The sequence below is a fragment of the Phaeoacremonium minimum genome (genome assembly GCF_000392275.1).
Source record: "Phaeoacremonium minimum UCRPA7 unplaced genomic scaffold PA7_03_scaffold_594, whole genome shotgun sequence".
Taxonomy (NCBI): Eukaryota; Fungi; Ascomycota; class Sordariomycetes; order Togniniales; family Togniniaceae; genus Phaeoacremonium; species Phaeoacremonium minimum.
In genome coordinates, this window is record NW_006921496.1 from 47,659 (window position 1) to 65,246 (window position 17,588).

At 50.6% G+C, this 17,588-nt stretch overlaps 1 protein-coding gene across 1 annotated transcript; it reads left to right on the forward strand.

Annotated features, from left to right (window-relative positions):
• Positions 1-1,090: 1,090 nt before the first annotated feature.
• UCRPA7_8428 (hypothetical protein) lies at positions 1,091-1,453 on the forward strand (the record flags this gene model as incomplete). Its single annotated transcript, XM_007920941.1, has 1 exon — positions 1,091-1,453. The coding sequence occupies one exon, from the start codon at positions 1,091-1,093 to the stop codon at positions 1,451-1,453; it is 363 nt and encodes a 120-aa protein (XP_007919132.1).
• Between the last annotated feature and the right edge of the window lie 16,135 nt (positions 1,454-17,588).

Genomic DNA, 17,588 nt, shown 5'->3' on the forward strand with positions numbered 1-17,588 from the left:
ACGGCACACGGCCGGAGCCACGATCGGAGGGTTGATGGTCGACCGCCTATTGAATGGAAAGAATCGTCGTTAATCTGCCGGTCCGATTGAAACGGCCTTCTTGCCGCAGTTTCGAGGCAGCTCACGCAACTTACAAGCAGCCTCATGTCATGTAGCAACGATTGCATGGGCACTACAGAGTGGTTGGTTGCACGATTTAGACTGGGCACTTCCTACCACAAGAGGTTGCTAAGGCTGCGGGGCATTTGATTGCGGCACCGCGGCTCTGAAGATGCGACGGTGGCGCGGGTCGCATTAACGGTCGTTTGAGAACACACGGCGCAGGGTCGGCGAGCAATCACGGCCATGAGAGGTTGACAAGGAAGGATAGATGGTGGCTTCAAGGCGACAGATGACTTACGGAATTAATGTACAATATATGATATCAAATTCTCCATCAATTGTAATAGTAACAAGCTAAGACTGTGTCGGAAAGTGGTAACATGTTCAAATTTGGGCTTCGCTAAGCGCCCAGATGCCACGAACAACGCATGTTCAACGCCGCCGCATCGGCCGGCTAGCGACTAGACCTCGCCTGTCTCATATGAGACTGAACTGGAAATTCGACTCCTATTAGTTTTTGGCCGTGGGTAGACCCATGGGACGGTGGGCTCTCTGCCCGGCCATGATACTGAGGCTGAACACGAAGCAGCCAACCCACGAACGCTACCAAGCGCTGGGAGCTTGATTGTTGGTTTCGTTGTAGCAGCATGCTTCAAGTCTTTTGTGAATCGGTGTATCTACTCTTCTTGCAAACTGAATTCTGACTGTCTATACTCTGGCTGGGTCCTTCCAAAGGGCTATCGTCGAGGCACCTGCATTCAAAGGTTTAATGTCGTCGCAGCAGGCTGAATCTGGGAGCGACAGCCCTATAGCATCACGATGCATATAGATTCATAGCTACAGCAGTCCATATTCAACCAGCATTCCGATGCACACGAGCATTTGTTTATTCGCTAGGTCTGTTGATGCTCTTTCACACTTCCAGGAGTCTTTCATTATCTGTTTCCTTCATTGCTCTTTCTGGCCTCCAATCCAGTACCTACTCGCCATGAAGGCTCGCCATCTATTTCTCCCTGCCGTCCTTGTAGGACTGGCCGTTTCGGCTACTATCCCTACTAAACAGCGTGGGTTCTTTGGCGATCTCTTGCAGGGCGTAGAAAACATCGGTAACGAGATTGGAGACGCGTTTGATCAGCTCTCGGACACCGTCGAGGACAGCGTCCACATAGTTACAGATGCGGCTGGAAACATCATCTCAGAATACGAAGACATTTCCGGTGCCGTAGTTTATGGATGCACGGTAGTCTCCTGTCTCGATGTCCTGGGCACCGCTGGAATTGACTGTGCTATTGCCGTGTTGAAGAAGGTCGACTTGATCGCTGACTTTGTCTACATCAAATCTATAAGTTAATTACATCGTACATACGAGTGGCAAAGGTTATAAGCTGACGGGACAACTTGTCGCGTGAAAATAGGTCGACATAGCAATAGTGGAAGGCCCTCGGGCCTGCGCGAACTGTCCGGAGGCTATAGCAAATATCGCGAGCGGGCAGTATAAATATTGAATATACATAGATTATGGGGACTGGTCAGGAGGATATCTTGGGGGCTCATAAGTCAAGCAGTTTGGGTTGCAGACATAGCATATAATGCCTTGTTATGCGTTGCAAAAGCGAGGAAGATGAATCTTTTGACGAAATAAGCATTTCTGTAATGACAGCAGCGGCATGCGTGATAGACTGTAATGCACAGGAGGTGTAACTTCGAGTTGCATCGCGCTAGCTTGCAAGAAAAGCCCAGGAGCCCAGATCAATCTAGGCCATTAGCTGAGCTGAGCATGCATCCGTGCTTATCGCTGAGCTAAGGCGTGATAGGACTGAACCTTTTCATCCACGATCGACATCCACGTTCAACTCCATTGCAACGGCGCCACGGGCATCAGCTCGATCTGGCAAAATAGATCGCAAGGAGGAGAGACATTTCGATGAATCGACATGGATAAACTCGATAGTATACTGGAAGCGTACGTCGCCACCGGCGACAGAACAAAAGATAGGATACTCGGCGCAGCTTTCGTTGTTGTTAACAGAGATGGCAAGTATCACGGAGGGCAACTCCATATACATTCTGAGCGTTTGCTGATTAGATTAGAGGTAATCTACGAAGGAGCTGCAGGTCGGTCAGGAATCTCTCCAGATGCGCCAGCATTCACAGCCAACTCCTGCTCATGGGTTGCGTCAATGACAAAGATCATTACTTGCACCTGCATAATGCAGCTGGTCGAGAAGAATCTCATCAACCTCGACGACGATATGCGGCAAATAGTGCCACAATTAGCACGAATGCAAGTCCTTCAAGGCTTCGACGGGAATGATGTACCGATACTAAATGACAATACCAAGCCTATCACCCTACGGTAAGCGCGAGAAGACTCGCCAAAAGCCCAGCTACACCTTTGTGACAGTAACTGACGCAATGTAGGAGCCTTCTTACGCACACGGTTGGTCTGGCTTATGACATCGTCGACCCTGATCTCGTGAAATGGTCCAAGGCTGTTGGTCGCACGGCAACCAACTTAGAATATTCACTTGACGGCTGGAATACGCCTCTCAAGTTCGTTCCAGAAGAAGGATGGTGTTATGGCAGCGCCATAGACTGGGCATCGCAAGCTCTAGAAAAAGTCACTGGCCAGACACTGAGTCATTATATGACGGAGAACATATTCCACCCACTCGGGTTGAATGATACGACATTCCATCGCAATTCTTTACAGCATATACAAGGAAGAAGAGTAGAGTGTTCATTCCGCGATGCGAACACAGGCGAACTAAATGGCGGCCCTCATCCTGTTCCTGCAGAGCCACCTGTAGAGAGCGGTGGCGCGGGCTTATATACAACTGCCACCGATCATGCAAAGGTACTGCAAGCGCTACTCAAAGCGTTCCAGAAAGATGGCATCGTCAAGGGAGCGACAGCAGAGGAAATGTTTCGACCGCAGCTCAATGAGGACCAGAGAACGATGCTCAAAAGTACCATGGACGCATCTCATGATGCCTACGTGTCTGAATTCGAACCAGGGATGCCTTTGAACCACGGCATTGGAGGCATCATCAACATGGATGGTGCTCCAGGTAAAAGGCGCAAAGGGAGCATGATGTGGCTAGGAATGGCGAATTCGCATTGGGTAAGCAATTTCATTCTACACAAATGCATACTGGCTGACTTTTGACCATTTAGTGGATTGACCCTGAGTCTGGAATCGCTGCGACACTCGTGTTGAATGTCTTACCGCTTCCAGATCCAGTCGTGAACAAACTCCTTGATGAGCTTGAACGAGCTGTATATGGGTCTCTGCTATCAACTCTTCGATGACATCTAAAAGCCCGCTTCAGATAGCTACCTTTTGACTGCAGTTGTAACAGCAAGACAATCATAATTTTGCCCCTAACATAAAATACTAAGCTCTTCCTATGAGTAGTTCGACATGGTCGCTAGGGTAATATTGCATTGATATCAATGATACTCAGAAAGTGTGTGTAGTTTATCCCTCCGCGGTACGGAAGAGACCAAACGGATTGAGGCGCTTTCCAAGTGCATTCAGATTTTTAGCCATCAATAATAATTGAAAAGCCGTTATTCTGTATGCAGTGATGCATGCACAATAGCTAAGAAAGCAGCGTCAGCTTGGTCAGGTTGTGATGAGAGTTACATGATCGGATGATTGAATGCGAAACACCTGAGAACGGCGGTCACGGCCAATCTGCACCGGTGAAAGATCGGTGGATCTGTGGCCAACGCCCGACCGCCCTAAAAAAAGATGACAATTTCGGCAAGCATGTGGCACGACTGAAAAGCGCGACGTCCAAAACCATCACGCCTGTGCAACTTTTTCTCTCTCAATTCGAACGAAAGCAAGTACTCCTAGCATAGAATCACCGGCATTCACTTTCTGCTTCGTTCACCATGGGTTCTAGCGACATATCACCACCGCATGTTCCCTCGTGGGTTGTGCCGGCTTCAACAGGTGTGCTCGGTATCGGCGTGATCTTTTGGGACCTTTTCTACATTCTGGTGACGCGACGGAGTCTACGTACCAAGTCCTACGGCCTGCCGGTGGTGGTGCTAGCACTCAACGTGGCATGGGAGATCATCTACGCGTTCTACGTGACGGAGCAATGGCTGGAGCTCGTCGGCTTCGCAGTGTGGCTCTTGCTGGATATTGGGCTGATCTACACCACCATACTCTTCGCCCCCAACGAGTGGACGGCAAGCCCGTGGATAGGGCGGTGGATGGCATGGATATTTGCGGCACTTGTAGCTGTCGGGGTCCTAGGACAGTGGTCTTTCGCAAGGTGGTGGCTGAGTCGTCCTGGCATTGGACATGGCGACAAGGCTGGAAAGTGGTATTACGGAGTAGAATGCATTGACACGACTGAGATCGCATTCTGGTCCGCTGCAGTGAATGGACTACTGGGTAGTGCGGGAAGTTTGATGATGCTCGCGGTCCGAGGGCATTCCGGCGGTACGGACTACAAAAGTTGGTAAGTGGCTCTTATTTCATTACTTTGAAGTAGATGCCTGTGTTTCCTATGAATCGACGGATGGTATTGCAAAGCAAGACTTGAACATGACATTATGGCCTCAGTTATGCCATCATGGAGTATCAAACCAAGGTCCCACCAACAAGTGGCAGTCGGGCCCTGGCAACGATATCGTAGGATTAATCATCCGCGAATTCATTGCCTTAATGATACAGCCTAGGCATGGGACCATTCAGCTTCAGTCGGCCTAACAAGACACGTGCTACTCAAGACCTGTTACTTTCAAGGACTCTCACGGCAATGTTCCTCCGCATATCTGTGTAGCAGCATGTCCAAGCACCGGAATCATCATGCTGCATCCGGCTGACACCCCTGAAATAGGTTCTGCAGGACGATCGGGACGCTTGCAGGAATGGTTGGCTGCAACGGCATATTATGGTATTGGTGGCCTGAAGCGCACGGATATTTCGTGAACCCTTTCGGAATGTTTCTTCTCTACACGACGGTTTCCTGTGATCTTATTTACCCATTGCTTCTATGGCATGTTCGTGCGACAGAGAAGGAGCTGCCTGATGGACGCCTTGTTAGTGGCGAAGTGTATGCAAGCTTCCTCCAGGAAGGCAAGAAAAAGGAATGACTTCCCCAGGATGAGGGTGCAAATTGCCACTCGAGGCTACGAGAATGTAAAGTAGGCGGCAAGGATCAAGTTTGATGACACGTTCACTATCACATCCCGTCGACGTATTAAGTGTCTGTATTTATGCCATGGCCCTGCCTGGAAGCTATGGTGTGTCGTACGCAGCTGTTTCTGATCATGTGCAGCCAAGAACAGACCTACTTCCATGATGACAATGACATATGCAGCTATGGGCGGTTTGGGACTAGTCTTTTGAGAATTGGATGTAGCAACTGGAAAATTCTTGCGCAACAGGAAGGGGACCCCAAGAGCCTGGTTAATGGCAAACACCCTACAACCACACATATCTCACGAGGCTAGAATAGGGCGGACATTAGGGCCCAGCCACCAATAAGTTGTGTCATGACCTTGCTGAAAGACTCGCTTGTGGCTTGTTGTCCACGTCGAATCGAGGCTAAAAGCGACGAGGTAGGGACCATGTACGCAGCCGTAGCTCTGATCACCTTGCAAATTCGTATTCCCGGCAGTTGTTGAGCGCGACATGTCATAATAGCCCGCGCCGTGGCTGAACTTCACACCCTTGTCTCCCAACCACAGATCTCCCACACCATTCTAGATTTCCCGTGTTGCATTAAGATCTAAGAGCGATCCAAACGGTTTTCTTGGTATGAATCAAGTTAATTCATGTACAGCCTCGCCCAAACTAGTGTATTCGATCTTGCGTTGTTTCCAACACGGAGCGAACGCCTGCAGATGAGGAAATGAGATTCCCGGTCTTTTGGAAAGTATGCCTCGCCTGGTGAGGATCGTTCTCTTCCATCATCGAAGCTGGGAAAAAGTAAGGTGACCACACCCTTCAAAAACAGGATTCAGCCAAATCGGCAGCCCTACCGACGGTATGGTGACCCCTGTACATATCCCTGTCAGAGGCCGTCAAGTCATGCAGCCTTTGCTGCACAAGGCTCAAAGGGGAACTCGAAATACGGACGAGTGTGCACTGATCTCGTCACGAAGTATTGGGTACTCAATTCAATTACGGCGGTTGTACCGTAGACTTTATATTTAGTAATTAGGTTATCCTTGAAAGTGCTTGTCCATTTGTTTTCAAAGTCCGCGTATCTACCTCCCAGACGCCTTCGAACGGAACACTTACTTCTTTTGAAAATCGGACAACCACAGATATCCAACACAGCAAACTGAATAACGGAACACTGACGAATAGCCAAGGCTAAGGCTGCTTTCTGAGAACAGTTCCTCTTAACAACATGTACTCCGGATTCTGCAACGACCAGGAAACGTATGTATCAGGTCTCGTACCACCTTAGGCGCCCGCGGCAACAGGAATCATCATCCTATGACATCGGTCCCTAGCAAACTTTATGCAAACGACTCAATCGAGCAATGCCTTCCTTCTATGCGACAGGCGGAATTCACCGCGCGAGCCCCCACCTAAATGCAGCTGATCGAAATAGATCCCAAATGGCGAACGTTTGTTTCATTGGCAACCAACCACACCCTGTGGCCCATCTGCGTTCATGCGGTCTTTGCTTTTTCAATACACCGTATGGTGCAACCCTCCGCTGCTGGTAGACGAGGTTGTCATGTGACTTTGGTAAAGCGCTGTTGCTCATCATGCTGCCAGCTCTTGTGTGGTGCGCAAATCTTTTTCCGTGTGAATGATTCTGTGTGAATGATTCTGTATCCTGATAGTGGAAGAGACGTGTCATTTTTACATGTCACTTGTCGTGCCGTTTTGGTACAGACACAGCAAAGCCCGTCACTCTGCAATGCTGTCACACGGAAATTGAAACGCATCCCCTTCAACCGCCTTGCTGAATAGCAGTCCGATTAGGAAAGTTCATCCCGCGCGTATAATGGCGATGATGGAAAGGGCCGTCCCTATCCGCCTTGGCTTCGGTTATCACTGCCACAGAGTCCCGTCAGCGCAGGGGCTTCAGAAAGTGTCGGTGGACAAGGGTTATCACATGGGGGAGTGCTCATGCAAGCCACACGGAGGCAATTACTATTTTCAACGATCAAACATGTTTCCCATGTTAATAGCTGGGACATCTTGGACCGACTTCTACACACCTTATGCGAGGAAGGTTTCATAGTGAAAGTGAAGGAAAGACTTCTCATTCCATGGCGTCGAGACAATATTGATGGAAGAAAGCATGACAATTGTGATGTGAGGCAAAAGCGGCCATGACGAAAGGTCACATTTGCCCAGATTGACAGGCATCAAGCAACCAACGTTTGTCAGCTCTTAATGAGCAAGACGTGTGATCTCTAACTTATACTATTTATTACTTGTAATTAAGCAGTCTACGGTGTGATACATCTATGGCATATTGATTCGTGGAGGATCTTGTTTCCTCTTGCTCTTCGCGAGTCTTGATGTTACGTATCATCACTTACCTTGAGGGTAAAGTGAATCAACGAGGTCTTCAACTCTTGGACCCCCACGCTCCTTCACTATTCTATCGTGAGGAATGGTCTTAAAGTCTTTCGAGCCTTCCTTCTGTAAATGCCTAACTCCTAGTTAAATGACTGCCGCAATCCGGAGAATTGTTTACCCCGAATCAATGTGTAAGAGATATCACAAGTGTCCGAGATGAAGAGACGGCCACGTCGGACCGAACTCTTGCGGGATGATGATGCCGGTCGTGGCTATCCCGGGAAGGTGCAGAAGGCCCCGGCCGGATCCCCCGCGCATGCGTCCAACCTTGTGGAGCGCTGATGTGAGACGGGAGGAAATCTTGGGAAGGATCTTGACAGCTTATCTTACCACCCTCAAGGTCAGTGGGCAAGAACGGTGAGAAGATAATCTAGCATACCAGGATTTTGTTAGTGCGAACCCATTACCTCATACGCTATGGTATGCGACAGTAGCGTGGGGGAAACGCCAAGTTAGGTATCGCGAAAGTGTCGACATGGGATGCCACCATGTTCACAGATGGTTGGCTGAGAACCATTCCAATTCCTACGGTGAGAACTTCACCGGTTTCAATCATGAACTTCATGATAGCTTGAAGGCGACTCTGACTGCATCAGACGACCCTTTGGGATTATCTGGTAGCCCTTTGCGACAACATAATTGAATCCTGGAAAGGGGAAACTTCCACGAGTGATAACCATTTTAGGAACTCGGTGAGTATTTGCAGCTCACCTGCAGACACCCTTGGCATGTGAACATCACATTCATAAGCAGCAGCGGCGCAGGTGCGACACACCTATCACCAACAAGTCATTAGCGACCGGTCCATTTTCGTAGATGCCGCCTTGTCAATGCCGGCTTTGCTCCTTCGGAGCAGGCAAGAAATCGCACGAAGCTGACATGATTGAATGCTCAGGAATTGTCGCATGGTCTAGAATCGTCTCAAGAATGACTTCTGAAGCTTGTACACAGTGAACTTGCACCGTGACAACCCCCTTGGGAATACATAAGCCTAGGCGTTGCGGAATCCCACGATTTCTCAGGGACTTCCAGATCACCTCAAAGAAGCCGAAAGGCGAATATCGCCAATCGTGCCGACTCCGAGTCATCGTCGATATGGAGCATAACATGCTTCATATACCTCGATGAATCGGTATTGCGGGAAATCTTGGGCTGAAGGGTAGACGTAGGGGTTTGGTCGTACGAGACGGCATGGTTTGATGCCGCCAACTCTCAAACTCATGCGCTTCAGTTTAGGGGCGTAAACCCATGATGGAAGAAAGCCTTTCAAGGGCACCGTTCGGCACGTTGTAAACGGTGCAAATCGCGGTTGGCGCCGCTCTCTAACCTGGATCGTGCTAGACGTCGCCATTACATGCCGCGCGTATTTTTGAGAGAGGGGAAGAGGTGACCTGGGGCTGAATTGTGAGAATCGCACCTGATGAAAGGCAAATGCGGTCGCAAGAAACAGAAGACAGTGGCGACTTCGCCGGCTTCCCGTTATCTCAGGGGCTCTGGGCGCACGAACCTTGCTATCACACGGTTCACGCATCCACCCCCTCTTTCAATCTGCCCCTCGCTTTCTGCACCGATTGCATGTCAGAACTGCGACCGATCGTGCCAGTAGTGCTTCTCGAAAGAGCTTCACCGGCGTGGAGACGACTTCTCCAAACTGCATATTCCGCCGACCAGGGCTGCGAAAGTCGCATGCGTCGTCGCGTCAATGCAGTCCTAGTAGCCTAGACCTGTCCAAGCCACCAGTGGCTAACGCTCGACAAGCGCTTGAGTTCTCGGAAAGGCCCGAAAGCCATTGTTACAGAGGTAGAACAACAGCGGCAATGTTGAGAACTTGTGCAGCCACTCTTTATTGAGGCGTTCTTACTTATTTCGACAGCTCGGTGACTATGAATCTGCAAGCGAAGCCGACGAACACCGTAGTGACTTAGGGACAAGACATGTCGTTCAGGGATTGAACGTACCTTGAGCTGTCACGTCCACTGCTCTCGCGGGTAGTCGTAGCCCCACACTTGTGGTGATGTGCTCCCTGGAGACCGGTGAGGGAACGGCTCAACCGCTCGCCAAGGCGTTCATGGCTCATCCGACATCGCTTGGATGCACGGCAATGCATGCCATTTAGGCGGGTAGTCGGACAGCGGATTGGGGATGCTAAGACAGCTGAGAAATGGCAGTAGGAGCGGGAGCGGAACTAGGTCTAACGAAACGAAGAGGACTTAAACCCGTCGAAAAGCACGCGATGGAATCTTCCCCAAACAAAGAGGGGAGAGCCTATCATGGACGGTTGCATTTTGAAAATTACCTCAGGCGCCAACGCCCAAGAGTTCTTGGTAGGCATGACAAGCGGGAATGGCTCCCGCAGGTTCGTCTGAAGCTCAGAATGATTGTCAACAAGGTGTGATCGGAAGGAGAACAAGAAGATCAACGGTGAGAAAAAAGCTCTCAATGTAGATCCGGGAGCTTTCCTTCCAGGAGGAGGAAGCTTGCTGATTGACCCGTAAACGACCGGCACCACCGCACGCCCTTTGTTCTTGAAGTGCGGTTTCGGCTGCCGGAAATCGCTAAAATCACTGAATGGTTCTTTGACGTATGCAGTGGACAGACATGCTTAACTGCGCTGATATTACCTTAATTGTGACTCGGTCCTCATACCATGCCTCCCTACGGTTTGGAGACTCGCTAGTGGAGTCGTGCTTCAGAACTTACAGGCCATATACGTCACCTGATTTGCTTGGTCTTCTCACCGACGTTGCGCCCCTAAGGGGATATTACTCCAGGGGCTAGAAGATTTCACCGAGGAGGACGCGGTTGGAGAGCGGGTAGCCAATCGCTCGATTCTTGTGCAATAGCGGCGTCGGGATATGCTTCGTGGGAGACAATCTGAAAAGTCGTAAGTTCTGAAAGTCGCAGCTTCTTTCCACATGAGGTGGGGTTTGTCGAGCCGCGTTGCTCATGAAGCAGGGTGAGGAGCCCACATAGTCAACTCCTCGAAGTATAGACCTTCCTTCGTACCGGAGATCACTGCAAATGTCGTCAATATGTAACGATGCCCCATATTGCCGGTAGCTGATCGCTAGCTATCATTTGTGACAGATGATAGTCTTGACACCAAGCGGGACTGTTTCTGATCTTTGTGGAGAAATCGGGAACCGAAAACTCGGGATTCTGCTGGAATGACAATGTCTGACAAGCGCAGCTGAACATCAAATCTCCAGAGCTAGGGCACTGTAGCTCCACAGACCACCAACGGATCGTTCATCGCATAGTATGACAGACAACAACCTTGGCGTTGAAGTTCATGATGTGTCAAGCGATTCAACTCTCTATCTTCCTATCTCCGGATGCTTCTCCTTATCTTAGATTCTGGCAAATGCACGACAAGGGTATGGGGCCGGGCGCGCGGTACCGTAACGCACTCCGGGGTCGAAGCTCGTGCCCTGGTGCATTTGCTGCAAGCCCGTCCACACTGAAAGAGCTTCTCACGCGCGCCGCGCGCCGCGCGCGCCGTAGCTATCTTAAATGCGGCAGGTCGGCAGTCACAATTGCCTGCCCCGGTCATTATCGGCTTCGCCATGCCAAACTGGGAGACCGGAGAGAAACTACCAGTTCAGGGGATTGATTAGCATCGCGGAAACAGGACGGGATGGATACAAAACACGCAATCAGAATCGGCGACCACGCAATTCGATCAAAGTCGTCTAGTCTAGGTCTCTTCCGAGCGTCTGCGTTTTGCGACGCTGAGAGCTCAATCTTTTGTCTGAAACAAAACGGTCGCCTGCATCGTAACGCCGTTTTGCGATGTACTTGTTCTCGTCGTGTTGCTAGCACACACCTGACCCCTCGCTCTGGCATGATCCCAGGACACCTGGAGCCTAGAGGAGGGGCTTACTACACTGGAGCGTCACGTTTAGGTCACAAGGAGTCGATCGAAATCAGATCAGTCCTCGGTAGCTCATGAGCCATTCCTCACTACGTAAACCAAACCTTAATCAACAAGGGCAGCCACGCCAGCTGGGATTTTGACAGACGAAAATGAGACAGAAAAAAAGCAATGCCAGATTGTATTGCATGAGCGGCGCGACGCAGGGAGGCAACTAAAAAGCCCTACGACCCTTGCTAACATGCAAGATGCAATGGCACAAGCGCTCCTGAATGGTGGACAAGAAGGAAAGGTCTGTGGTGGTCTAGAAGCTAATGACATCTTGGTGTAGTAGTGACCCCGTGGAAGCATCAAAAGGCAGACACGAGATGCATGTGGTCTAGATGGTGGTGTCGGTAGAGCCTAACAAGCAAAGTCAAAAGTTTGCAGTACCCACTAGCATATGCAAAGCCCAAGAAGCCCGATCACGATACGCCCCGTCCCGAAATCGAAATCTGAATCGGAATCGTGGCATGTAGACCTTGCTCTTCCTTGCTTAGTATCTTGACCAGGCTTGACCAGGGGCTGAGGGTCATGCGCGGGAAGGATCAGCTTGTAGTGTAGGAACAGTTTTGCGAAAGTGGTCTGGTACAAGTCGCGAAGACTTGTCGGTTCGAGAAAGCTTGTGAGTGTGAAAGTAGGACATGATTCTGGGATGGACATACAAAATAGTCAATAACAAAGGTAAGCCTCACTTTGAACTCTACTTCGAAGGCAGAGATTCTCCCACGTGTTTGCCGTGTCACCATCATCCTCGGCCTGTGTGACAGCATGAAGATGACGATGATGACAGCCTCCATGCCCGAAGTCGCACATGTGGTGTCGATATCCTGCGCTGTATGCGTATCATGTAAGTCATGATATGGTGAGCCCCGGTATGCGTGTAATTGCATTACACGCGGGGCTATTTTCTCCTTGGTGAATTAGAACGCGTTGCGTGTCGGGATGTGAATGATTGACCAGTTTCGTGGTTGGGATTAGTGGGACATGCTGCAAGAAATCAATGCCAGAGAAGAAGGGAGTGAGGATACAACATTGGCAGTGATTACACAGCATGTATTGCTGCCCATCCCCCAATTTCCTTCTTATAAGTTGTCGTCTATGGATGTCTTTGACGGAGGCAAAAGTGAAAATGTTGTTACACGACAGCCAATATGTTGTGCGACTGCAGACATGCCATCGACAGCGCAGGTCCAGATTGTCGCTTGCCTGAAGATCGCCAATTGAAGCGCCGTGCCTGACGGTCAATGCTGTCTTGGGCTGGCAAACACTGCATGTTGACATGGCTTTGCCTCAGTAGGTAGTCCTAGATCTTTCAAAGTTAGGCGGCGAAGAAGAGAAAAAAGCAACACACTTGCTACTGTAGACTAAGTTTGAGACCGGAGTCATTGCCATTGCAAGTCTGCTGTAAGCGACCACAGGGAGGGCCCCCGGTCTCTGTTGGTCTAGAGTTACTCGAGGAACGTCAGAATCCTGAGACTCAGGAAAGTCACACACGGCACAGCCTCCAACTTGGTTCGAGAGCAAGTCCCCCACTAGTACCTGGAGAAGACGCCGTGATTGAGCGTCATACAGCCACTAAAAGAGCAATCTAGAGCAATCAGAGACCTGCCTCGAGCCTGCCAAGAGGCCGGCTAGATCAGATCGCAAGATCCTAGTGTTAACATCCCTTTCTTCATTAGCTATGATATGGTGTTGAGGGGAAAAAGTCACTGGTACGCGTTTCACTCTGACGATGCCTCAGTAACGGAAGCATGACGGGTTGTAGTAATACAGCACCAGGATTGTAATCCTCGAAAAATGCCTGATCATACATGGCACACGCAGACCTAGCCAGATAGACATCGAATGACACGGTAGGCCGGGCATCGCTTAGACCGAGGGCGCTTGGGTTCTTTCAGGTACTCAAGGATGGCATTCATTCCTTACAGAGATAGCTTCTAGAACGAGAGATTGCTGCGAAGAGTAAGAAGTATGACCTTGTCTATTCTGTGTTCCTGTTTGATGACCTCCGATAGGACACCATGTGCAATTGCAATGTTTAAAGAACGCCGGCTGAACAAGACGCCACTGCTTAAGACGAACAGTCCAGATCTCATCGCAAAAATCAATGAAGTCAATGTCCCTTCTCTTGAATGAGACGAAATCAAACCAGGCGCCAACCGTGCTAGGAACTACACCTGTCCCCTCGACCCATGCCATCACATGCCCGCCAATGTAGACCAGACACCTGGGTTTCGTGTGATCCATAAATCAACGCCTATCTAAGAAAACAGCACCGGCCCCTGTAAAATGCATCATCAGAAAGTGATGGGCTGGGTGCGGTGAGCCGTTGAAACACCATCACAGCAGTGAATGCAAGCTGGGGAACATTGTTGCTGATGTGTCGATTTCTGTTGGTTGATTGCTTTTTTCCGTTTGCTTAGTCTGTTGCTTTTCCTTGTGACTCCTGAATTTCATTTCCCAAGTCCCTTGCTGCGCCTGAGCCGCCAATGCCACACGCCGGAGCGGAGGGTGACTCGTAACAATTGAGAAAGTGATAGATCTCCTCGGCCGAGATTTGGGGAACGGCGCCGGTAGCCTGCAGTGCAACTCGGCCAAACTCCAACCAACAAGCTCGCCGGGACTACCCGCACTGGATAATCTTAGCGAGAAAGCTAGAAAAGGATCGGGCTGAAGCTATCGCCGAGAATAGGCGTAACTGGCGGTTTCGCAGCTCGAGCGACATCCGCGTGGGGGACGGCCGTGGCTGGATGAGGGTGGTGTGGGTGTGCGGCGTGTGTGCGTGCGCGTGGGCGGCCCTCAAAAGTGAAGTGTCAAAGAAACAGGCGGTGGTCACCCCAAAAAACAAAACCCCTGCCCAAACACCAATAGCTCTGCCCACCATCCCGTGTAAAGCAAAAAAGCGTACTGTAACTCCAGGCTTGCACCGCAGCAGTCTTGGTAAGATTGTTGTGTTCTTTTCTTTTCTGTATTCCGGGCCTCTTCCGTTCGTAAATCATGACACGCTGTCAGCTCCTCTCCCTCCTCTGTCGTCATGTGGACTGGTCGTCAGAGGGTGGTACCCAGAATGAGCTGAACCATGTCTTTGTTCTTTGCACCGCGGCAACTAGCCGCAGCCCTTTTTGCAGTAACTGGCATTAGTGGTGTTGTTTTACTGGGAGTTCGAGTGCCCTAGCCGTCAAGCCGCTGCTAGCAATGCCCTCGCTTTAGACTCGATGTTGCTACTGCCGAGCCTCGAGTGGGACCGTAGCTTTATTCCGGAATCGACATTTTGGACTGCTTCGACTGGTCTTTGGGCTTGATATGTATTGATGCCGACCCTTAAAATACCACTTTGGGAAGCGTGGAGGACATGCAGTCCTTGACACGCAGCCGGAATCGAAAGCTCTCGGCGTGAACTTCTCCCGGGCGCAAGATCCGTCTCATTCCAGAAAGCCCCCCATCAAGTACCAGCCCATGAAGAGGAGCAGAGGATTAGTAGCTGACATTTTGCTGTTGATATCCGTTATATTTACTATTGTAATTACTCGGATCCCAGGCTACGGGAGTTCGCGGTTTGCAATAACCTGTACGTGAACAGTCAGTTGCGGTTTTTTCTTGGAAGATTGTATAGTATGTGATGAGAAGGTTCTTAGATGTGGGCATCTCGCAAGGCTGTTGAGCCGCACAATGCTGTCCATCCCACTGGATCCGGGGAAAGGCAACCGGATATAACGCATGGGCGCCTTGCGGGCGGATGATGGTTCGCATATGGAAATGGACCGAATACGTACTGCATACTTCGTCACCCCTTTGGAAAACTTTATGTTAGCAAAACTGTCCATCATCCATACCTTTCTCGCCTGTATGACAAAGGTCAGGATGTGGGTAGTTTACCTGTACTCGAAATGTGTCACATGCGGCGGACATCTGCGCTCCGTTTTCGGGTACTGCTGGCACCACACTGCGGCGACGGTGCGGGTATGGCCGCAAGCATATTCGATCTGTTTTAGTGGTAAGCATATAATATGATTGTGGATTATTCGGCTAGGAGTCCGCCTTTGTAAAAGCATACGTGATTCCATTCACACATGGTGCAAGCAAGCAAGGAGAATGGCGGGACGCGCTACAGGTAAGGTTTTCCGCGGATTGAGAACGCGCCAGGCAAGACGAGACCTAAAAGTCGACAATCGTGCCAAAGACGAGTGTGTATTCTGGTGGGTAGCTGGCAGGAGTAGTGGGTAGCCGTCAAGGTGGGTGTGTGGTTGTGTCAATCGCTCGAGTCTGTCTGCCAGTTAAGATGTGTGCGGGTCGAGTGTTTGGGGAAGGGTTGTCAAGTCTTCGACAATAGATAGAAGGGAGTGACGTTGTATTTAAGCTTCAGTTGCTAGGACAAACTCGCATGCCGTTGCGATTCTGGTTGTAGGAGAAGGTGTGGGAGGTACAAGAGGTGCAATGGGAGACACCAAGGGCACACAAAGGCGACTGGCTTCATGCAGCAACTTATAAGTCGGAGACATATGTAAGGTAGCCCACGTACATCGAAAATCATAATCCCTGTCGACCTGGGTTACCAGCAGGACGGAGTATATATTGTACACAGTACTTATGTACGAACAGGGGTCAGCCGGGCAGACATGCGTACATGTCAGGTATGTACCAGACGAGGTATGTGGGCATTTGGGTGCTTGAGAATGAGCCGGCCCGAGAGGGTAGGCTTGGGAGGGTAGGGGTGTGGGCTGAAGCAACAGCGGGCAGAGGAAGAAGAGTCAAGAGAAGGAAAGAATGACCGGGTCGAAACTGGATGGAGGAGGATGGGGAGGGGACCGAGGGGTACGGCACTCCCTTCAGTCCAGCTAAACTGGCGGGCCCAGGGTCGAATGGTCCAGAAGCAGCAGCTGGTTCTGTCTGGTCTTGGTCGCTCGGCCTTGTTACCGACGGCTTTGAGTACACTAGCCAGAGCACGTAACGAGCAAGGGCTTCTCAATCTACTCTCTTCAAAGTACCAGTCCTTGTCTTTTCTCTTTTCCGTGGCGGATGGCTCTTCCCTGTTGGACAGGTAGTAAGACGCAAGACCGCCCAAGGCCCTGCCCCGTCAAGAAGTACCTAGCCTGGTACCAAATTAGCCCACTGAGCAAGTGAGTGGTTGCCACGAACGGCAAAGTTTGTACCGTCCATAGGGCATTTATTTTAGCTCGGACGGTTTGACAGTGCAGTGCAGGACGGCGCGGGGTGGAGACCGTGAAAGAGACACTAAACTCTCTTGCTTGTTTGTGTTAATACTACAAGCAGTAAGCTCTCCAGGCGAGACAGGGACTCTCCAAGCATCAATGTGTCAGGCGTGCCCAAGTATGAAGCTTCTAGAGGCTACAATTCGACCAGGCGTGGGCGACAGACCCCCCGAGTGGGGGCCACGACTGTATAGCGTAACTTGGATACGACTCTGGTCTCTGGTACTCTGGTACTTTTGCCTTTTCCTCGCCAGATTACGAGAGGGCGGGAGGCGCCTATCACTGGCCGCTTTGGCTGGTTCTTCGCGCCTCTGAGGCTTGCTGGCGGCGTTCACTTCGGGCTGACTGGAACGACAAGCAAACACGCCAGCCCGCTTGGCAGACGCTGCTAATACCGTTTTGCGACGGCACTCCACTAGTTGATGACTCCAACCCGGCTTCGGCCACGTTGTTTCGCTATGAAGGCCTGTATCACACAGACGGTGATTTCGCGCAGATGGCCAAGTGGGCATGGCCAGGCGTCGTCTTGACGGTAGCACTACCGTCGGACATGCCATCCGTCTAATTATCGAGCCAGAGAGGCATGGGCTTTGAAGGTAGATGGACTTGAGTAACACGTCTCAATGCCAGCTTCGAAGGTTCCTTTGGGTCTTCGAAACAGCTTTGGTGGATAAACGGTGGACACTACACAGTACTGCGTGGTAGGGCAGTGAGATTTATGGATGCAGCGTAGGGGTATCATTCTACAATGCGCCAGCTAACAGAAGCTCTAGAGTAACACCTT